Source organism: Melanotaenia boesemani, chromosome 21, assembly GCF_017639745.1.
Source record: "Melanotaenia boesemani isolate fMelBoe1 chromosome 21, fMelBoe1.pri, whole genome shotgun sequence".
In the NCBI taxonomy this organism is placed as follows: domain Eukaryota; kingdom Metazoa; phylum Chordata; class Actinopteri; order Atheriniformes; family Melanotaeniidae; genus Melanotaenia; species Melanotaenia boesemani.
The window spans coordinates 20,226,614-20,249,072 of record NC_055702.1 but is presented as its reverse complement, the minus strand read 5'-3'; the positions used below and the strand labels follow the sequence as shown (position 1 = coordinate 20,249,072).

At 42.1% G+C, this 22,459-nt stretch overlaps 1 protein-coding gene across 3 annotated transcripts in view; it reads left to right on the top strand.

Annotated features, from left to right (window-relative positions):
* The window catches only part of tnrc6b (trinucleotide repeat containing adaptor 6B), a 23,921-nt gene extending 1,462 nt beyond the window's left edge, over positions 1 to 22,459 (top strand). Inside the window, exons 2-22 of one of the 3 annotated variants that reach the window (XM_041973873.1) lie at positions 1,103 to 1,192; positions 5,964 to 5,985; positions 6,247 to 6,684; positions 6,918 to 9,800; positions 10,491 to 10,655; positions 10,829 to 11,025; positions 11,154 to 11,228; positions 12,659 to 12,865; positions 13,061 to 13,180; positions 13,373 to 13,498; positions 14,796 to 14,966; positions 15,561 to 15,677; positions 15,784 to 15,979; positions 16,233 to 16,400; positions 16,539 to 16,685; positions 16,877 to 17,020; positions 17,259 to 17,351; positions 18,696 to 18,899; positions 19,234 to 19,301; positions 19,584 to 19,723; positions 20,426 to 22,459. In XM_041973873.1, coding sequence (XP_041829807.1) covers positions 1,136 to 1,192; positions 5,964 to 5,985; positions 6,247 to 6,684; positions 6,918 to 9,800; positions 10,491 to 10,655; positions 10,829 to 11,025; positions 11,154 to 11,228; positions 12,659 to 12,865; positions 13,061 to 13,180; positions 13,373 to 13,498; positions 14,796 to 14,966; positions 15,561 to 15,677; positions 15,784 to 15,979; positions 16,233 to 16,400; positions 16,539 to 16,685; positions 16,877 to 17,020; positions 17,259 to 17,351; positions 18,696 to 18,899; positions 19,234 to 19,301; positions 19,584 to 19,723; positions 20,426 to 20,984 — 6,297 coding nt within the window. In that variant the 5' untranslated portion in view covers positions 1,103 to 1,135 and the 3' untranslated portion in view covers positions 20,985 to 22,459. The remainder of the gene's footprint in view (positions 1 to 1,102; positions 1,193 to 5,963; positions 5,986 to 6,246; positions 6,685 to 6,917; positions 9,801 to 10,490; positions 10,656 to 10,828; positions 11,026 to 11,153; positions 11,229 to 12,658; positions 12,866 to 13,060; positions 13,181 to 13,372; positions 13,499 to 14,795; positions 14,967 to 15,560; positions 15,678 to 15,783; positions 15,980 to 16,232; positions 16,401 to 16,538; positions 16,686 to 16,876; positions 17,021 to 17,258; positions 17,352 to 18,695; positions 18,900 to 19,233; positions 19,302 to 19,583; positions 19,724 to 20,425) is intronic. The other 2 variants (XM_041973874.1, XM_041973875.1) reach the window with 2 other exon arrangements.

The window sequence follows — 22,459 nt, the reverse complement described above, 5'->3', positions numbered from 1 at the left end:
AACAAATTCCAATATACGTTGTGTGTGCGTGCATATATATAATATATGTATGTATATGTATATATATATATATATATATATGTGTGTGTGTGTGTCTGGATGTATATATATATGTGTGTGTGTGTATCTAATGTAAGTTTTATTTCTAAATGTTAAAAACTATTGCTAAAACTGCAAGTATTTACAAATTTGTTCAGAATAAGTTTGTTGCATCAGCCTGCTCTATGCACCTTTTTTATCTGAAGTCCTTAAAACAGAGTTATTTAGAATCAGAATCAGATTTATTGCCAAGTAACTTTAATTACAAGGAATTTGTTGTGATTTGACGGTGCCTACATATAAATAGATAAATATGAACCATAAAGATATGAACAAGCCAACTGAACATATAACATTAAGACTGAAAAACTATATAAGAGTGGAAATAAAAATTATGTACATAAAAATAAATAAGAGTAAAGTAGTGTATTTACATTAAATGAAATGTGCAGTCTGTAGTATAAAAATAAAAATGTACAAATTGAAGTGACCAATGAAGGGGGAGTGTGTTAATGCGTTGTCAGTCAGGTAAGTCTTTAGGTGAGTTCCAAAGCCTGATGGCAGAGGGGAAGAAACTGTTTTTGTGGCGGGAGGTTCTGGTTCTGATAGACCGCAGCCTCCGGCCAGAGGGGAGAGGATCAAACAGATGGTGTCCAGGGTGGGAGGGGTCAGCTGCTTTACTGTTTTCTGAGATTGAATTGTTAAGCTGTCAGTTAGCATTATAGTTAATTGTTGTACTTGTTATAGGTTTCACTGCCTGAAGTCTGTTTGTGAAAAAAAAATTGGCAGGAAAAAGAACTGTATACACATTGAACATACAAATGTGAGAAACTTGCCATCATCTGCATGGCAAAATGCATAATTAGTACCATTCCAAGTGCTGTCATCTGATGGTTTAGCTAGCCAGTTTTCCGTTTGAGGCCTACTCAACCACATAGGGATTGATACTGTTGTTTGCCTTTGATTTTTAACTTGTAAAATTCACGGACTATAGAGACAAGTGCTTACTTGTGTTGGTATGGTGAACATCTGACCACATTTTGAAACGTCCTTGTTTCTTTAGAAGAGAGGAGTATTAAGCCAGGAGCAGCAGTTCATGGAAGACAAGAAAAGGAAAAAAGAAGAGAAAAGAAAAAGGGAAGGCTCTCAGAAGGTAAGCATGTTTGTCTTAAATGATTTCTGCTGTATCTTGTATAGATCTAATTTTGGTTGGGGTGGGGGAAACGTTCTAAAATTTAATTAAAAACGTTTTTCTTTTGCAGACACAAATCCAAAGAAATAATTTTCAGATTGTTCGCTGACCAACTTAAACGTATTTAGAAAACATTAACATGGAAAATTTAGGTGCTAGCAGTTCACTGAAAAGCTTGAAAAGATGCAGATTTTCCAAATCAGCCTTTCTTTTAATGACATTGTTTAATAGTTCAGGAACAGTTATGCAAGATGAATCTGTGTCCATTCTGGTTTTTTTTTTTTGTTTGTTTGTGTGTTTTGTTTTTAACACAAGGTTTCAGCTGCTTTACTGTCTACTGTTGTCTGATGTATCTTCCATATATTTTTAAGAGGAATCAGATCAGAGCCCTCATTTATCAGCTGTTCCTAGAAACTGTCCTAAATTCCATCCTAGGAAAGAAATTTGCAATGTTTGTATATGCAAAAATAAATGTGTATTTATCAAACGTACGTAGACCAGCTGTATTCATGCTAGTAGGTAATCAGCTAATGATAAATCCCACATGTTTTAAATAACTTGCGTGTGTCCATTTGTGTTCGGTGCATTAAGAAATGCCTTCAGTTGACCAGATATTGTGATAACGCAGTCTTTCAGAAGTTTTGTGATAATCGCAGATGTTCCTCCTCGGAGTGATGGAGAGGAAAACAAGAGAATTCTGCTGAATTTGAGGCCAATCATACATCTGTTTAGTTCACTCATTCAAGTGCAGTTAACATTTATTAAAATGGGTTTGAAGCAGACTTGCAAACATTCAAGTACAGGAGATAAATATTATTTAACAATCCTCTGAAACAGCATTTTGCCGACATGGCTCAGTGCGTAGAGTGGTTATCCTGTAGCCCGAGGGTAACCCGGTTCCATCCTCGGCCTGTCAAGCTCATGTCGAGGTGTCCCTGAGCAAGACACCGAACCCCAAATTGCTCCTAATGGGTCGTGTGAATGTGTGTGTGTGTGTGTGAATGGATGAATGTGACGTATATTGCAAAGTGCTTTGGGTAAAAGTGCTAAATAAATACAGACCATTAACCATTTACAACGTACTGTGTTAAAAGAACAAAACTAACAAAATACGTGCTGCAGAGAGAAATGAATGCAGTAAATGTTTTGGGTTTCAATTTGGGTTCTTTTTTTTTTTTGAGAGAGAGATTGTGAGATGTTGATTATCAACCTGGAAAAAAAGTGTTGCGGCACAGTTGTTTGATATCAGTCCAATGTTGACATTTTGTGGATGGCATTATGGAGTCATTGACCAAAACTCTACTTAGTTTAGTCTATTGCATTAATAAAATTCACAATCCAACAAATACAGATCATCCAAAAACAAGACAAATAACTTTGTTTTTTTAAAGGAACAATAGTGTAACTTTGCAGCACAGTTCCAAATCACAACAGAAATCTTGACAGGATCCCTTTTGGGAACCCACTGGCGTAATGGCAAATTTATCCATATCTCTCAATAGTAAAGAATCCTTAAAAAATCATTCCTGAATCCAGCTGGGGATCTGAAAACTAAACGTAATCACTTGTTTCTTATTCCATTTTTGACTAGATTTAATCAAAGTCCGTCCATTACATTTTGAGTTTTGTTGCTAACAGACAGACAAATCAGCCTTGGCCGAGGTCTCCCGAGGTCTCCCCTACTCCTCCATTTGACTTTCCCGCTTCCTCTACCTCACCTGTGTCATGCTGTTCTTCACCTAACCCTTGGGCTACTTCTGCCTGTCAAATATTCAGTCCAAATTTGAAGATGTAGTTTTTTAATCAGGAGCTGGTCTAATGTGGTTTAGGCTACCAAGAATTTAATGGAATTGGCCTTTACACATATGGCAAATCCCAGTGTTGTGTATTTACATGTGTTGACAGCACTTTTGGGAAGTTCTGTCTGACATCGGCCAGAAACTGACCAATAAGAGGATAAGACGCGTCAGCCACAATCTCCGCCTCTGGAGTCTCAAAACTCAGTTGAGTGAGCAAAGACTGTTTAACCAAGTGTGCAGTGACAGAATTGAGAGTGCTCAGGTCACCACCATGAAGACTATGGTCCACATACACTATATTGCCAAAAGTATTCACTCATCCATCCAAATAACTGAAATCAGGTTTTCTAATCACTTCCATGACCACAGGTGTATATAAATCAAGCATTGTGACATGCAGACTGTTTCTACAAAGATTTGTGAAGAAATGAGTCGCTCTCAGGAGCTCAGTGACTTAAGGTGCATAGCTCACAAAGGTTGGCAACTTTCTGTAGAGACAGTTGCTACATGTGACCTTCAGATCAGCTCAAAAACAGTGTGCAGAGAGCTTCATGGATTGGGATGGAAGAGTCTGGGTGTGGCAGTTGCCAGGAGAATGGGAATTGTCTGACTGCATTGTGCCAAGTGTGAAGTTTGGTGGAGGGGGGATTATGGTTTAGGGTTGTTTTCAGGAGCTGGGCTTGGCCCCTTAGTTCCAGTGAAAGGATTCTTCAGCATACCAAGAGATTTTGGACAACTCCATGCTCCCAACGTTGTGGGAACAGTTTGGGAATGGGCCTTTCCTGTTCCAACATGACTGTGCACCAGTGCACAAATTAAGGTCCATAAAGACATAGATGAGCGAGTTTGGTGTGAATGAACTTGATTGGCCTGACCTCAACCCAATAGACGAGTGGTTCCCAATCTGGGGGTCCCCCAAAGAGCACAGGGGTTCCCTGAGGCTTTGAACATTACGAGCCATTGTGATTAATGTCCACACATTGTCCCCATTTTAAAGGAAAAAAAGTAAGGCTATATGTTTTTAATTTAACTTTGGCTTTATGGAAGGACAGGGCTCAGCCAGAATACATTATTTATGGTGAGAATCCTACTGTTGAAAGCATTAAACCAAACATGGTTTCAGCACACAGTAGGGCAGGGGGACCATGGCTTTTTAGTATATGCTTGAAGGGGTCCCCAAGGAAAATAGGTTGGGAAACACTGCGATAAAACACCTTTGGGATAAATTAAAGCGGAGGCTGAGAGCCAGGCCTTCTTGTCCAGCATCAGTGTCTGACCTCACAAATGTGCTTCAGGAAAAATGGCCAAAAATTCCTATAAAGATACCCCTGAACCTTGTGGAAAGCCTTCCCAGAAGAGTTAAAGCAGTGATAGCTGCAAAAGGTGGGCCAATGTCATATTAAACACATTTGATTAAGAATGGGATGTCTTAAGTTCATATGACAGTCAAAGCAGGTGAGCCAATACTTTCGGTAATATAATGATAGGGTCACAAGGATGATTCTCTGCTTGCAAATACTGTATCATTCCCTTGCAGTACAGAAATGCCTCCTCGCGATGTGTTTTTTGTACTCACGGGTACTAATTTACTCGCTTGTATCACATACACGCTACCAGTGTTGACCATGCATGCGGTCCGTTTTCATGTGCACGTTCCTTTTTAATTGGTCTTTTAATTGTTTGTTGTCTTAACTGTTTGGTGGTCATAGAAATGGTTTTACTGAGCTGTTGGATGAGATTCTGGAACTTCTCTGTATACCACACATGTTGATAGTTACATTTACAGACCTGACGTTACACCTGTAAAATCTAATGTTACCCCCCTTAACTCCCGGTAGCAGAGGCTGAACAGTCAAGCTAAGAATGCAGATAAGAAAATTAATAGGCAAGAAATCTGGATAATGAACCAATAAAGATGCATGGATGGGAGTTATTGCTTATATTGTGAACATTTCTCTCTCCTCACCATCTAGAAGCTGTGAGATTCTAATCCTGCTTTCTGTCTGTTCACCTGATGCTGATATTCATCACATATTGTTCCTTCTGTGTTTAGAAGCAGCTTCACAGCTTTAAATTCATCCTGCTTACTTTTTACCTTTTTAGTTAGTAAATCCTGAACATTTCATCCGTCTTTGTCATAAATATTTGATTTTATATATATTAAATATTTTACCTGTTGCTGTTTTAAGAGACAACTTCTTTTAAATCTGTTTATTTGTTTAGTTCAGGACTCCCTTTACAATCCAAAGAGCCATTTTTTCCTCAGCCCAGCTAAATAAAACTAGTTTCAAGCTGCAAATATTACAAGACGTTTTAAAAAGACAACTTATAATTTTTTGATAAATATCTACAATATGAAATTTGTTATTTTTTGAGAAACCACATTTTTAGTTCTATTCTCAGGTTTTAAAGAAAAAAAAAGCCTTAAACTTTTGCAGTAGACAGATTTTTTTTTATGGGATGTAGATATTTTTTTAAAAATGTAAAAAAAAAAAAAGGGGGGGGGGGGATAAAAGCCCATAGTTTTCAATCTAATGTCATATCATAGTAATTAACAATTTACAGATTTAAATTTTTATTTTACATTTCCCTACATTCCCATTTTGTAGGTGTTTTGCATTTAGTTTGGGGTTTGATTACTGGTCCTACATTGTATGTTTTATGCCATTTTTAGGTGGATAGATTAATGTTTTACAGTCAGATATTGACAATATTTGCTATCATTGCAGTTACTTCTATCAGTGGAGTTTTTACATTAGAAAAAGAGATGACTCATCACTCTTATGTAATAGATTTTTTTTCAGAGGATGCTAATTGTATGTGTGAGTGTGAATTATAAACCTGAACTAAACGTATCAAAAATCATAAAGATAACTTTCTTTGGAGTCTGGAATAATTTGCTCAGATTATTCTTTCTTCTGTTTTTATTGTAGGTTACGGAGCAAAAAAACAAAGGTAAGCAACATTGTCATTGATGTGTATATGCTTAGATATATCTTTTTAGGTGTTTGTGAAAGTTAATCTTTCATCTAAAACATCTGTGTTATTCAGTTTAAATTGTGATAACATAATATTAATTATTTAAATCATTTCGGTGTTTTGTGAAGCTGGTATGTTCTTTTAGAAACATTATTAAAGGAACATGCATGACAAAAGGCATCATGTGATACTAATGATATACTACCTTTTCACGTGTCCATCCATGTCTCCCTCCAGTGCCAGACTTGATAAAGTCTGCTGCTGCCCAGTCTCCTGCCACTCACAGCAGCTCTGCCTCCCCCAGCCCTGGACCCACCCCTTCTCCATGTCCATCTCCAGCAACCTCAGGCCCTAGCAGCGCTGCCACCCCGTCCCAGGGCGGCAACAATGCCAAGCGTCTGGCAGTGGCCAACGGACAGCCCACCTCCACCACTAGTTCTTCCTCCACCACTGGCAGTCCCAGTGCTGCTGGAAACAGCAGTACAGGTAGCGGAGGCGGACCTCAGGCGTCTCAGCAGCCACCACGCTACATGCCGAGAGAAGTGCCGCCACGATTCCGCTGCCAGCAGGACCATAAAGTGCTACTGAAGAGGGGTCAGCCACCACTGTCCTCCATGCTGCTGGGAGGTGGGGCAGGAGGGGATGGCCCGAATTCAAACATGGCTACTGTCTCAGGTAAGTGTTCTACATGTCTTGTTTTGTTTCTTCTACTGTTTTTCCTCTCTTCTTAGATTTGCTGATCTTAGCTGGGAATGAAAGGTATGATGCACAGTGCTAATACATATATAAAACAAATCAGAAAACTATTAATCCTAACCCACTTCCTATGCGTAGAATATTACGATAATTTTTTAATAATTACAGCCTTTTGACCTGTAGTGATTTCCTTCTGGACATTGCTTTTACAGATTCTGGCATGGCTGCATCCTCATCAGCCCTCACCTCATCATCAGTTGCTGCTTCTACAACTACTTCTAATTATGCAAATTCCATGTGGGGGGCAAGCTCAAGCAGCCAGGTTTCCTCTCAGGGCAGGGAGAAGGTCATTGTTGATGGCAATGACCTCGAGGAGTGGCCCAGTATAGCCGGCAGTGATGGAGGAAACAGTGGCAACAATGGAATGCCTGTGAATAGCATCAGTGCCTCTGGCAACCAATCCTCTCCCACTTCCTCATTCTCTTTGCCCAATGAATGTATGCAGTCGTCCAACAGTGTGGCATGGGGGACGACTGCTTCCCAGGGTCATATTGGAGGAGGTTCTGCAGTAGCTGCAGCTGGGCCTCTGCTACAACAGCCCTCCTCATTTTCCAAAGCCCCCGCTGTGCCAGGGTGCCATGATGCCAGTGGCCCCATTGATGGTAGCAGCGGGATTCCAGGTGCCAACTTCAGTCCAAATGCCAACCCTTCGGCCTGGCCTGCCCTGGTTCAGCAGGATGGCCCCGCTGCTGCAGGGGAAGGAAGTTTAACTTCCTTCCCACACCAGGGCTCTGGAGGGTCCGCCAACAACTCTGCTTCCTCGGGCCTGGGAAGCGGGGCAGTCGGGGTGCTGGGGGGTCACCAATCTATATCTGTGAATCTGTCAAGCGCCCATCAGCACCAACTTCACCAAATGCAATCCAGAGACAGAGAAATGGGAGGGGGAAAGTGGGACAGTGAATCAGCAGGACCAAAAATTGCAGGGGGGGAAGGGATTGGGGGTGGAATGGATCACAGTGTGGGAGGAGGTGGGGTGAGCGTGGGAGACCACAGCCTTGCCTCCTCATGGAGAGGGCAGCCTTCTTTCCCTGCAGCTAACTCCAAAACGGGTGCCTCAAGGACTGATGGGTGGGAGGGTGGAGGAAGTGGAGGATTAGGAACTGCAGAAGCGGACAAAGGGACCTCGGGTTGGGGATATCCTACAAGTGGGGTTAATGCTTGGGGCAGTGGGGGAAATGGTGGTCAAACCTCTGGGGTATCTCAGGGAGGGTGGGGGTTATCTGGAGTTGGAGAGGAAAGTGGGGGTTTTGGTAGTGATTGGGGTGGGAGCTCTACTGGTATCAGTGGAGCTAATCCCAGAGGTGAGGAAATGGGAGGCTGTAGTAGTAACAGCAGCAGTAGTGGAGGCAGTACAGCAGGTAACCCCCCTGCTGCTTCTTCCTCGTCTTCAACGACCACCACTACAGCCAGAGCCTGGGACAATCAGAAAGGAGAAGTTGAAACAGGGGAGTGGAGTGAGGGAGGAGGACAGGGAGCAAGAGGAGGATCTTTATCTAGCAGTGGAAATTCCAGAAGTGGGAGTGTGCCTAACGGTAATCGTACACGCCGACAGCCACCTAATACTGAAGCTGCCTTAGAGAACCTGCTCAGTCGGTCTGATCTGGACCCTCGGGTCCTGTCCAACACAGGCTGGGGCCAAACACAGATCAGACAAAACACAGCCTGGGACGTTGATGAATATGCTGGTCAGACCAAAGGTGGAATTTCATCAGCTTCATCGAGACATCAATCTTCTCTTGGTGGTCCTACACAGTATTCTAGTGGACCTAGGACCCTAAGCACTGATTCTAGGGGTTCGGGGGTCAGTCCTTCCTTGGTTCCTTCCACTGGGTCCTCTGGAGAGGGATGGGAGAGCAGCAGTAACAGTAGTAGTAGTGGGGCCTCTTTGTCTGGGAGAGCTCCACCACCCACATGCTCCAGCATGCGGAATCTTGGCGTCTCACAATCTGGGCCAGTAACCACAACTGCTCCTGGTTTGTTGTCTGGGGTTATACCTGGGCCTAGCCAGCAAGTGAAAGGTACAGCTTGGGTTGGAGGAGGAAATGGGGTTGGGGATGGCCATGAGGCCAAAGGTTGGGGAAATGATGAATGGAGAGCCTCTGGTAGAGGAGAAAAGGGAGGAAGATGGGGGGATATTGGGCAGCAAAGCAACTCAGTTAGTGGAGATTGGGGAGGAAGTCAGCAGGAGAAAGGGACAGGAGGTTGGAAAGAAATGGGAGGGAATGGAGCAGGAAGTGGGTGGGGATCAGAACCGAAGGTTGGGTCGGGTAAGGATTGGGTGGAACAAGAATCCAAATCAAGTAGTAGTGAAAGAGGTTGGGGGGATGAGAGAAGGAATGGAGGACACTCAGGTGGGGATCCAGGTTCAGGTGGTTGGGGGAGCTGGGATGAAAATGCTCCCAGAAGAACCTGGGGAGCAGGAGGCAGTGGGGGAGGGGGGATTGATGCGGTCGGAGGTATGGGGTCGAAACCTCAACAGAGTTGGAGCGGAGGAAACAAAATGCACCAGATGCCAAACAGCCAGTCGGGCTCTATCTCAGGCCCACAGGCACAACTGCAACAGCAACAATCACAGCCCCGTAATCAGCATCCACAGCAAGCATTGGACCAAGGGGCTATACACGGAGTTGGAGTGAGGAAATTGATCCCTCAAGCTCAGACACAGAACCAAAGCTCAGGCTGGAGCTCAGGACCCATTCCTGGTGTCACTGGGGAAGTTGGAAGCGGATCTGAACCAAGCGGTTGGGAGGAACCCTCACCCCAGTCTATTAGTAGGAAGAATGAGATAGATGATGGAACATCAGCGTGGGGTGACCCAACCCATTACAATTACAAGCCAGTCAACCTATGGGACAAGAACAGTGGTCCTGCTGACCAGCAGCCACATAGCCAGGGTCAGCCCCAGCCCCAGCCCCAGCAGCAGCAGCAGCAACAGGGACCTCCTGTACAGCAGCAACCCGGCAGGCAGCCAACAGGGCTCGGAGGCAACCGAGACTTCAACTCTGGCCATGGATCTACGAAAACTTCAACTATGGGTAATTCCTTAGCAACTAAGGTGGTTATAGTTTGGCTTTAGTTGTTATGATTTGAAACATAAAACAATAATATTAGTCTGTGAGATTGTTGGTTGTACACATAGAAATTAAGGACAGTAATGTCATCTACATTTCCATTTTTTTTATCTAAGGATGAATAAGTCAGGGAAATTCAGTTTCACTGTTATGTGAAAGTTGATGCAGATAATTTATAGGTTGGTGTTGCGTTTTGTTGTAACTGAGTCATGGGAATAATTGTCATTCAGCTAGCCCATCAAGTTATCTCTCACATCTTTGCAGCCATAATTACAGAAGTCAGCTCAAGTATTTTTAGCTTGCATGGATATTCCAACTCAATTTGGTTAAGATTGAATAAACAGCGTTTGAGTGAAAATGACCTGTGTGCTGCCGTTGTTGTAGACTTGATGCTTTGATGTTGAATCAGCATGTAAGGCCAAATCAAGTCAAGAGCTCATAAAATAATAATGTACTAAGAAGGCAGTAAATTAAACCAATACAACCCCCCTACAGGCAGGTTTACCAGTTTATTTTACACCAGGCTACATTAAAGTTGTTTATGGCTGACTATAAAGAGATCTCACCTGTGTGTGTGTGTGTGTGTGTGTGTGTGTGTGTGTGTGTGTGTGTGTGTGTGTGTGTGTGTGTGTGTGTGTGTGTGTGTGTGTGCAGATTCATCAGGCTGGGGCAGCACCTCTCCAGCTAGTGCTAAAGTAGATAATGGTACAACTGCTTGGGGAAAACCTAAAGATGCACCCACTGGCTGGGGAGACCCTGATGATGCTGGAGGAAAGACTGCATGCTGGGGAAACCCTTCCTCAAACCCAAACAGATCTGGTGAGAAAATCCATTTAATCAACAGCAGATGTGGTTTAGAAAACTTATGTTGGTACATTTTCTTGTGTTGTAATGGGCAGCATTTGAGACATTGCCATGCTTACAAAAACATTCAATTGTTTGCCAATTTTTTATCAACTATCGATTATAACTGAGATTATTTTTCCTTGCAGGTCCAAAGTCTATGCAAGATGGCTGGGGAGACAAAGAGAGTTCAGTGACAGCCTCACGTCACTCGAGCTGGGAGGATGAGGAGGAGGGAGGTGGCATGTGGAACAGCACTGGTTCCCAGGGAAGCAGCTCCTCTTGGGGACAAGGAAGCAATGGAGGCTGGGGACAGAACCACACTGGGAAGAAGCCCAGCAACAAGGTAGGTTACTGGTGGAGAAAATAAATCTAGATTAAATAGAAGAGAAAGACAGGGTATGTTTTTTTTTTTTTATTATTTAACAGAAAATTCTTTCAAAGTTTGTGAAACGGTCATCTGTGCTCACTCAGGGTCCGCTGAAGCCTGGAGGAGGAGATTCATGGATGAGCCCCATCAACAGACAGTTCTCTAACATGGGCCTGCTGGTAAGGCTTGTTTTGTTTTTGGATTTTACTTATCATGTTTGTTACTATCAGGGCTCCAGACTGCGACCAAATGGTCGCATTTTGCGACAAAAATGTGAGACAGAGCGAGTGAATTTTTCATCTACTCGCGCAATGGCAACCAATATATTTGCCGGTCTTTTTCTTGTAGTAGTTATAAATGAATTTATTTTGTCACTAACAAACTTCTGCTCCCCTCTTCAGCCCAGCAGTTCATAGTAATGCACAAATTAGCTGCTGGTTTACCGGCTCAAACTAACTTCAGTACGAGAAAAGGAGACAAACACCAACAAAGAAGATGACAGCCAGTGTGCGTGTGAGCAGGGACAAACGACCACTGTGATTGGCTTATGTGTGAAAAGAGGCGGGTCTTGGTTGTATTTATTATTCCTCAGTGTTGCCAACTTAGTGGCTTTGTTGCTATATTTAGCGAGTTTTCAGACTTTTTTTTTTTTTTTTTTTTTTTTTTTAAAGTGACTAGCAACAAATTTAGCGACTTTTTCTGGTATTTTTGGAGACTGAGGTGAATGAACGTCGTTTACTCTTCCCAATGAGGACCGGGTGCTGTGCAGACCCCTCCCTGTACACAGTGAAGCTCTCAGCTGTATTCAGAACAGACGACGTTCACCTCTGTTTCATGACCAGGCTGAAAATAAAAGGTACAAAGCAGCTGCTGGATGATCCTGCGCTGTCTATTAATAAACAGTGTTGACAAAAATATTTAAAAAGTTAAAAGTGTTGTGACATGTTGCAGACTCCTAATTAAAAAACAAAAGACACTTAAAAAACTGAACTAAAAAGAAAGAAAATATTGACAAAGAATTTATTTATTTTTGCTGTTCTAAACATTTTTTGGTTGTCTTTTTATCAATTTTTGCCTTTCCCACTACATCCCTCTTTATGGCAGCCTCCATTACAACTATATGTACTAGGCTAATTAGGCTAATTAGCGACTTTTAGGACAACCAATAGCTACTTTTCTTACTGAGGAGTGGGAACAGTGGGTGGAGAGGAGCATCAGTCCCTAAAGCTGTTTATTGCCAGGGGCTACATGGACCAGTCATACCATGCCCTGTGGGGGATGATGGTGACAAAGTTGCTGTTCTGCTTCGACTTGTTTTTTTTTTTTTTTTTATGTTATGTCAACTGCTGCACAATAAAATGTGAATTGTAAACATTGTAATTTCTGAACTTATTGTTCAAGTATTTATTACTAATACAGTGAAAATTAGAGGAAATGTGAATGTTTGCAATGCAAGGCGATTTCAGTGTGTGCCCCTAAATTTTCTGCTTGCGCTCCTAAAAATTTAAGTTAGGGGCCACTGTGGTTCTCGTAAAAAATGATAGTGCCTATATTTTGGTGCATGGTCAGGGCTCCAGACTAACCTTTTCTGACCTTTTCTTCTGGACAGAATGAGGATTCCAGTGGGCCAAACATTGACTTGGCTCCAGGTTCTCTTCAAGAGAAGAAGATGGAAAGTGAGAAACGAGGCATAGGAATGAGTGATTACAATGGAGACATGAGGAAAGGAGGAAGAGGAGGAGGCAGCGGGTTGATTTATCGTCCGCCTGGTAGCAAAGAGGCAGCACCAGGGGATGCTGGGTCTTACTATGATAAGGTAATGCCTCACTTCCATGTCATCAATCTTTGTGTCTTACATCTTTCTTGTGTCTAGATAATATTTAGTTCTTTATCACTATCAATTTTTCCCCCTGTGATTCTACTTCTTCCTACCTTTTCCACTTTTCCGTCTGCCCCCCCGCACCCTTCACCACCATCCAAATTGGTGTCCCATTGGCTGTCATTGTGACAGTCCTTGCATTTGATCAATCAGGATGGGTGTCTTGGGGAGGAGGGTCCTTGTTCTTTGTACTCACCACCCTCTGTCTGCAAGCCCCACACCCTCTTCAACCACTCTATCCCCTGTAGACAAGTAAGATAACCTCTCCTCTTGTTTCTGTCCTACTGTTTTAACTTCAGGTTCTTGTAGTTTTTTTATTTTACAAGATTACTGTTAATATACCCCCAAATCATTTTCATCTGTCACTTTCTGCTTAGTTATATGTTTTTAATTTTTGTATCCAGTTATGGATCTTAACATTTAATTATCCATCTTTGTACACAGGGTAGTCACAGTATCTTTGGCAGTACAGGAGGAATGACTCAGTCAAGACACCAACCAAGTATCCCACCGATAAACCAGTCCCCAGGGATACGAGCGCAAGTGCCTCATCAGTTCCTGTCACCTCAGGTACTCGAAAGTCTGCTTCTACTGTTGATCTGTGCTCCTCTGAGCTGGTGGTTCACATTTATCATTAATATGTATGTTGACTTTGGTTGTGGGGTAAATAATTGATTAACAGAACATAAGAAATCAGCTTGAGATTTGTTGCTATTGCATGTTTACAGTGTTGTTGTTTATCAGTAACTCAGGGAGTTTAGATCTCCATACCTTTTGGATGAAAACTTCCAAACACACGTATGTAGGTTAAAATATTTTCATCAATATGCATCCAATGTGGAATCTGCACTTGGTTGTATGATTAGGTCTAATGAACATGGTAAATATTATGTATTTCTAACAGTTTGGATCATTTCTAAGCTTCATACCTTATTTTTTGTATTCAAACTGAAAAGATAAACATAGTGATAAATATGCTGCCTTCGTTAGTAACGGGAGAAATCTAATGCTAATTAAATGTGTCAAAAAGATTAAATAACATCCCCTGATTTACTAATGAACATTGCTTTAGATATATCTTGGGGCAGGGATCCTCAGTCCTGGTCCTCGAGGGTCGGTGTCCTACAGGTTTTAGAATGTTCCCTGCTGCAACAGACAAGTCTACTAATTACCCATTAATTTGAGTCAGGTGAGTTGGAACAGCTAAACTTTTAAAACCTGCTGGAAACTGGCCCTCAAGGACCAGGATTGAGAAACCCTGTCTTGGAGCTTCTCGGTTTGTGGTTGAAGTAGGAAAAAATGTTGCCCTCTGAGTTATTGTAAGTACAGAAATGGTCTACCCTGATTGCACTGTGATGCTACACTGATGCATGTTCTTATATTTTAGCTGAGTACAGACACTTGTTTTTCAAAGCCAGTTATTGGAGATCCAACAACAGCTAATTTTAATCTTTTTGTATTATTAATTCAAGTCACATGCGCTCACCATGCCGGTGAGTCATATGAGCATTTACATTAACAGTGATTAGTCGAGAATGAGCAGACTGTACACAAATAAAATAGGCGGATATATTCATGTGGCATAACTTGGAATCAAAGGTTTTTTAGGTTAAATACAGTAACTGTATGTGCTCTGCTAACATAATGATTAGATTGTTGTGTGAGATGGTACCTATGTGACATGTGGGGGTGTATATGCATACTGCAGGCTGTTCAGAAGCTAAAAGAGCACAATGAAATCCTTGTTTTTGCAAGGATTTGATTCAGTTCTTGCATGAGTTTAGATACATCTAATCAGAGTACGAGAGAGTCGGTGTTTTGTTGTTTTTTTTGTGTGTTTGGTAAGAGGTTGTTATCCTGTCTCCAGGTGCCAGGCTCCGTGCTGAAGCAGATGCCCCCTCCCAGCGGGAGCTTAGGGGGTGTCGGTGGCATGGGCGGGGTGGCAGGAGTCGGGGGAGGCGTTTTTCCTCCACAGCTGTCTCCTCAGCATATTGCCATGCTCAGCAGCATCTATCCACCTCACATCCAGTTTCAACTGGTAAGAAGCGCCACACTTTTCTGAAAGCTGCAGGGTGTCTTCACACCTCTGCTGACAATGAATTAGGACATAGATTTTAACTATTATTTAGTAACACCAGAATGTAACACCAAGTTTTTAGATAAATAATATATATATTATTTGTATTTTTGACCCAAATTGGGGTTTTACTCTGAATGACATTGTCTAATACTTGCTTAATAATTCACTTGTATAGAATAACTAAAATGGGAAGAGGGTTTGAAAAAAAAGTATTCTAAAATTGAGAAAATCTCTCAAATCAAATCAAACAATTAGAATAAAAATTTAATGATGGAAATGGAAAACTGTAGACACCTTTCATAGCAGACTGCCTTTGAACATATATGTAATAATATAAGTTTTAAACTGGCCAAGTATTTCAACAATGATGACCTACGAAATTTGCTAGATTTGTTTGTGCCTTGACAAACTTTGCGCATCATACTTTTTTTTTTTTCTATGTTTAATGTCCGTGTTCATGTTTTTCTTTCCCTTTTGAATCTGCTTGTGCGTTTCTTCTTCTTTTCTTTTTTTTTTTTTTTTTTTTCCTTCCTCCTGCCCGTTTTTGTTCAGGCTTGTCAGCTCCTCCTGCAGCAGCAGCAGCAACAACAACAACAACCACCACAGCAGCTGCTACAAAACCCGAGGAAGTTCAGTCCAAGCATTCGGCAGCAGGCTGACCCTCAACAGGTGCGCACACACACACACACACACATACACAGATGCCATTAATAATTCTTCTCTTTTTTTCATTCATTCTTTGGTGACTGGTTTTCTTTCAATTATGTAATCTCAGCTGGCCAGAATCATGGCAGTGCTCCAGCAGCAGAGGCAGCACCAGCAGGTCGGCAGTTTAAGCAGCAGCTCCAAACTGTCCCCCTCCCACCATGGTGGAGTTGGTCCCAAACTGCCTGGGTCTGATCCCCTACCCCATCCAGGCTTGGCTGGATCTGTAGCTGACCTGCAACAGAAACCTTTGGGACCATACTCAGGTCAGCGATAGTTTCTTGTGGAAGACATGGTTGCTTATTTTGGTGTGGTGTGCATATTTACCAGCATGACAATTTTAAGTAATTATTTATTCATTTTATTAAAAAAAAATATAAAACAATTCTTAGTAGGTAGGTCTACCCTTAATTTATAGCACCAGAGTTTTAATCACCCTTGATAAATATTAGGTTTAACAATCATAATAATGTTTCTCCTCATTCTGTTTTTTTTTTTGTTTTTTTTTTCCGTGAGCAGGGTTTGGTTCTGGGGTTAACTTCCCAGGTCTTGACCTAGGTGGCTCGATGGTGGGGGGGCCTGGAGGCATGAAGGATGTAGGGGGTCAACAGTCTCGTTTTAAATGGATGATGGAAGGAAACTGTTCTCCTGACACATCCTCACCTGAGAATGCGTACCACAAAAATGGTGAGATGTGTTTGGTTTTCTCATGTAGAGGCAGATGGTGCTAATGGGATACGATGTGAAGTTAGATATTTTGGTCTGTAGTAAACCATCTGGTATTAAGTGATGTAACGTGTGATAATCTCTCTGGCAACCTCCCAGGTCCTGCCACCCCCATAAAGATGCCAGGGAGCTTGCCCTACTCTCAGTACGACATGATGGTTGGAGATGGGCTGAGTGACAATTGGCATCGTACCCCCGGCAACAAGATGGGCACCAAGCCAAACAACACACCAAGCTGGCCCCCTGGTTTGTGACAGTTTTTAGTACAAGTGATTATTTGAGCAGGGCACAACAGAAGAAATAACTTTGACATTTCTTGTCCAGTAGATTATATGACATGCAGTATGCATTAATGTCTGAAAAACCACACAGTGATTCCGTTCCTTAAAGAGTTTCAGTGTGTCTGGTGATTCATATCGATCACATCTCCGCTGTAGAGTTCCAGCCTGGTGTGCCGTGGAAGGGAATTGACCGTGTTGATCCTGAATCTGACCCCTACATGACCCCAGGGAGCATGATGGGAAACGCAGTGTCCCCCAGTCTCAATGATACAGAGCACCAGTTGTTACAAGACAATACTGGTACGCACCTGTGTGATGACAAATATTTAACAATTCGTTAAACTTCTTCTGTTGCACAATTAAAGATATTTGTCTTTGTTTTTTCTTGGTTTTATATTCTAGTTTTTATTGTATTCACCTTGCACATAAATCAGCAACACCTCCAGTGTGGAGGTGTTTGAACAACAACAAACCAATAATGGTTCCTCTGATCATTTTTAGTAATACTCTAAAAAGTGCTCGGACCTTCTGTTTGCAGACTCCACCCCTCCCCTGAACACCTTGCTGCCTTCACCTGGTGCCTGGCCCTACAGTGCCTCAGACAGCCCTCTCAACAATGCACACAACTCAGGTGACCACACACACTGAAACTATTATCTTTATATAATCTTTGGGGGGTAATGTTTTTGTCTTAATTACTGTTGTTTCCTTTTGTTTGTGCTTTAGGTTAGCAGAATCAGATTTGTCATTATATAAGGAAATTTAAAAAAAACTCTAGTGTAGAAAAGATAACAGATTAAAACGAATCACCATTCGAATTAAAAACATCAATATTGACATACAGATTGTATTTAGGACATGTATGTACAGTATAATAAATTAAGAAAAGATGTAAGGATGAAAGACCTCCTTCACACCGAATAAAAGTTTAAAACAAGCTGCACAAATGTAAAATGGAGCAACAAAAGCTGAAAACAATGTTCTAAAAGCTCTGTGCTATTCAGCATGTGACTGCTCTGGGATAAAAGCTATTTTTCAGTCTAGCGGTTCTTGTTTTTATTCTGTAACATCATCCTGAAGGCAGAAGTATAAACAAGTGGTGGCCAGGATGATAAGAGTCCTTGATGATGCTGCATGCTTTCCTGATGCATCTGCACTGATGAGCATTTAATTACTCTGAAGTTTCAGACTTCATACCAGTGCCACACTAATCTTTTTCACTTACAACAGTGGTCCCACTTAGGAAAATAGGAGCACTACATGAAGTTTCAGTGGATGTGTACTGGACTTTATTAAAGTCTCTTTTGCAGACAGACCTGCTGCAGTTCATCAGTGTTATTTGAGTCCTGCTGTTAATAAACGCTTCAAGACTGTCTAATAGCTTTTGGTCAAGTTGAGATGTTGGGTCACAGTGATAACGATGCAAGAAAAACAAAGTGTTTCTTTCTTTATTAAATATTTACCTGAAAAACGCCATGACTCTTTCATTTCATTGCTGCTTGCAGATTCCACCTGCTTGAGTTCATATCTTATTCTCATCGCTAATTTAGGACTGTTGTGTCACAGCAGGGTCTAAATGATGTTTCTTTGAAAAATGAGATGAGATGGTTCGCTTACTGGAATGTCACAGGTAGATAAGATGCCGTTTTAGTTGTTACCACTCGCGTTGCTGTCATAGATAAGACAGGTTTTTGGCAACTCTGCAGTCTGTTAGTGAGTGGAGAGTCGATGTTTGCCTGTCTGCAGCTGCTGCAAGTTGTCTATAACCAGCAGAAACCGTGAGAAGATGGTAACAGTGGTATCCATGCTGTTTTAAAACTTCTAGAAGATTGTCACTTGCATGTGCTAGTAATAGTCAGACAAGGGAAAATTGCTAGCACAGAATTTGCCTGCCATATGAGACTTGAATAATTGTGTTTAAATAATTATGTTAAGGAAATTGTCAATAAACTTTATCCTCTTAATCTGTCTATAGCAAAGTACACTGACTACAAGACCAGCTGGCCTCCAGAGCCCATTGGACACAAGTCTTGGAAGCCCAGCCCTGGCAGCAGCCAGACCCAGCTGTCCCGCCCACCTCCAGGCCTAGCCAGTCAAAAGCGACCTTCACCTTCCCCTTGGTCAGGAGGAGCTCCACGATTGGCAGGCCGTGGCTGGGGCAGTGGCTCAAGCACCTCTGGTAATGTGGTGATCACTTTTTTTTTTGTATCTTGTCTTGGTTCTCAGCTGTTTGTTTGTTTGTTTGTTTGTTTTGTTTTTTTCTCTCTTAAGCACAGTACATGTGCAAGTATTTAGCAAATTTAATCTTCTGACCACAGAGGATTAAAGACCTATACTGTAGCTGCCAGATACATCAATGTCATTTTGATTTACAAAGTCAATTCATGATTTATTTCAGAGGAGCACACAAGCTTTGGTTTGAGCAGCCACCAAAGCTGTTTATCTGAGTGAGTGTGTTCACAGAAAACATGGAAAAGTCCCTCCAATCCTTTTCCTGTTTGCTCTCTGCGCAGGCTTGACATGGAGTGACGGCAGCTCTCGGGAAAGCTGTTGGTTGGTGCTCAGTAACCTCACACCACAGGTACACAATTAATCACTATATATATAGTTAACTAAAACTAAAATTCCTGTATGGAAACCTGAGGGAAATTTTATCATTTATATAAGGGAATATATCATTTCACTAACAATTAATGATTTCATTAATTTCCAGGATTCATGAAGTATTTTTAATTTTCATTTCTATTTATAATTGAGATTTGGTTTATTTTGAGTTCGGCTCTTAAACCACTACTGGCTTGACTGTCTCAACCGTTTGTCTACCTTGAAGTTCATTGTTGTCTATCTTTTATATTTTTGGCAGATTGATGGCTCGACTCTGAGAACAATCTGCATGCAGCATGGTCCCTTGCTGACTTTTCACCTTGGCCTGACCCAGGGCACTGCTCTGATTCGCTATGGCTCCAAACAGGAGGCAGCCAAGGCCCAGAGTGCCCTCCACATGTAAGGCTCAAGACTGCTGTTGTGATTGCCTCAATATAACGACACTCTTAAATCTGACACCCCATTATGTTCAACAATCCGGTTCAGTGAATCTCTCAGCCCAAAGTCAAGTGAGAAAATGAGGAAAACTGATGAGAATGAGTAAGAAACAGGAAAAGAATAAGTATCAGATTGGTTTTTTTTTTCATCTGGTAAGAAAACACGACTACAGGTGGAGGCATTTAGCTTTGTTGCTGCTGTCAGTAAGAAATGTCTGCTTAAAAACCTGAACATCAGCAACTTGACCAAAGGAGCCAAGAATATGATCAGATCTTCATTTATTCTGTTTAAGGCCTGCCGGTTGTCACAGATATTATAAAATCTGTAGTTTTGACTAAATTCAGTACTGTTTCTGTACCATGTTGTTCCACATTATTGATGGTCTCGTCACCGTGGCAGCAAATTCACGTGTATGGCTGTCCATGAGCAGAAGGCGCACTGTGATTTTAATTTCCATCTCACACCTGTAGGGGGAGCCAAAGAACTAAAGAAAATGGCCAAACTTTAGTTGGGCATTAATCCGTGTGCTACAATTTATCCTGTAGCTGTGTGTGAAAGTTGGTGTTATTAGCTGCATGTTTAATGTTCATTACAGTTCATTTACAAGGTTAAAGCAACTTTTTAAAATTACTGAGTCACTGACAAATGTTTTCTTTAAACTAGGTGTGTTCTGGGTAACACCACCATCCTGGCAGAGTTCATGAGTGAGGAGGATGTGGCTCGCTACATTGCACATTCCCAGGCAGGGGGAGCAGGGAGCGGAGGAGCCGCAGCCGGCTCTGCAGGCTCGGGGCCCACAGTAACCTCCACTGTGGGTACAAGCAGTAACGGAGGGAGCTGTGAGAGAGGCGGAGCAGGAGGCAATAGCGGAGGAGGAGTAGTAGAGGGAGCCTCCACAGCTGGAGGAGCAGGAAATGGAGGCGCCACGTCTTCCAGCTCAGGGTGGCAAAGTCTGGACAGCACAGGCAGCTCATCGGACCAGACTGTCACCCAGGGGCCCGGGCTTGGCATCTTCACCCAGTGGAGCAGCAATGGAACTGGGGTGGGCGGGGCTGGGGGTGTTGAGGCCGGAAGGCAGGGACTGTGGGGGGGGATGGGGGGGGCAGGTTATCCCAGCAGCAGCCTTTGGGGATCTCCAGCACTTGAGGATCGTCACCAGATGGGTAGTCCCGCCTCCCTTCTACCAGGGGACCTGCTGGGTGGGGGGGCTGACTCCATCTGAAGGTCTGACTGACATATTTACACCTGAGTTGTACCACAAAGTCATACTCTACATTTATTTACAAGTAGAAATGACAAGAAATCAAGCTACACTGGTCATCCAACACACAGACACTTACTAAATACGACACACAGGCTACATGCACACACACACACACACACATCAAACCGCTTAACTTTAAATGAAGACATCAGTAAAACTTGAACTGGGGAAAAAGGTGAAATCCATTAAACTTTTTAGGACTTGACTGGATAGCTCTTTGTCTTTTTACTCCAAAATCCCACCATCAGCATCCAGAGATCCAATCACTCAGGCATGCACTGTAAACAGGCTCAGCCAGAGTCGTACATGTCAACAACTTTAGCTGTTGCTGTTTTTAGTGTGCCACTTTCTTTTCCTTTTTTTTGTATTACTATTTAATGGTCAAATCGCAAAAATCAGACTTGCAGACTGAGCCCTCTTTAGACCTGGCTGGCATATTTCTGTGTTCCAGTTTTTTTTTTTTTTGTTTGTTTTTTTTTGTGGGTGGGGGGTGAAACGGATCTGGAGGGGAAGGATTGGGAGTTTGAGGAAAGTTTGGTACGGCACCACACTACTGAGTCCAAACGGTTGATCAGCAACATTTGAGATGCAGAAAAGGAGGGGTTTTAGTAGGTACTGAAACGTCTACCTTGGTGGAAACATGCCATCGTTAATGGGACCCAGGGTGAAGAAAGGAAACAACAAAAAATAAACATTAACCAAACTTGCACTATATGCCTCTTGGAGGATGATGTGATGAAGATGAGGGTGGTTTTGGGAGCGTCTGTTATTGCTACTACGTTGAATGTGCCCCCCCCCCCCCCCCCTCCCCTCCTTCTTGTCCAGGCGAGTTTCAGGTGAAATGCTTTTGAGTTTGCATATATGTGTGTAAGTATGCGTGTGTATGTGTGCGTGTTTGTGTATGCTCGCTTTTGAACACTTATCAGCTCCAGTCAGGGAAGTGAATGGATGTTAATCTGACAGCTTGCATTGGAAAGAAAGATGGCGTGTGGATGTGTACATGTTTGCGTGCTCAGCTGTCTGGATATTGTGATAGCTAAAAAAGTAAAAACATTGGCACTATTGCATATGTCTCTTGCGTTATTTTTTTTTATCAGCATTTATTTACTGTTTTTTGTTTTGTTTTTTTGTTTTTTTCAAATGCAATAAAAGATGAATGTTTTGTTTCTAAGACAAAGCAAACAACTGAAGGCATTTCTGTAAAGATGCCACGTCCTACCATACCAAGCTGAGCTGGAACAGTGTTTTACAGACACGTTAAAGACATTACCTGTTATGTTTTACTGTGTTTCTCTTTGTTTTTATGTATCAATTTAAGTCAGTCTTTATTATCACTCCTGTTCAGGATTGTTTTCATTTATTTCAGATGTAACAAAAAGGAGAGGAAGTTAATTTAACTGAGAAAAGAACAAGATAATAAAGGTTGAATTGAA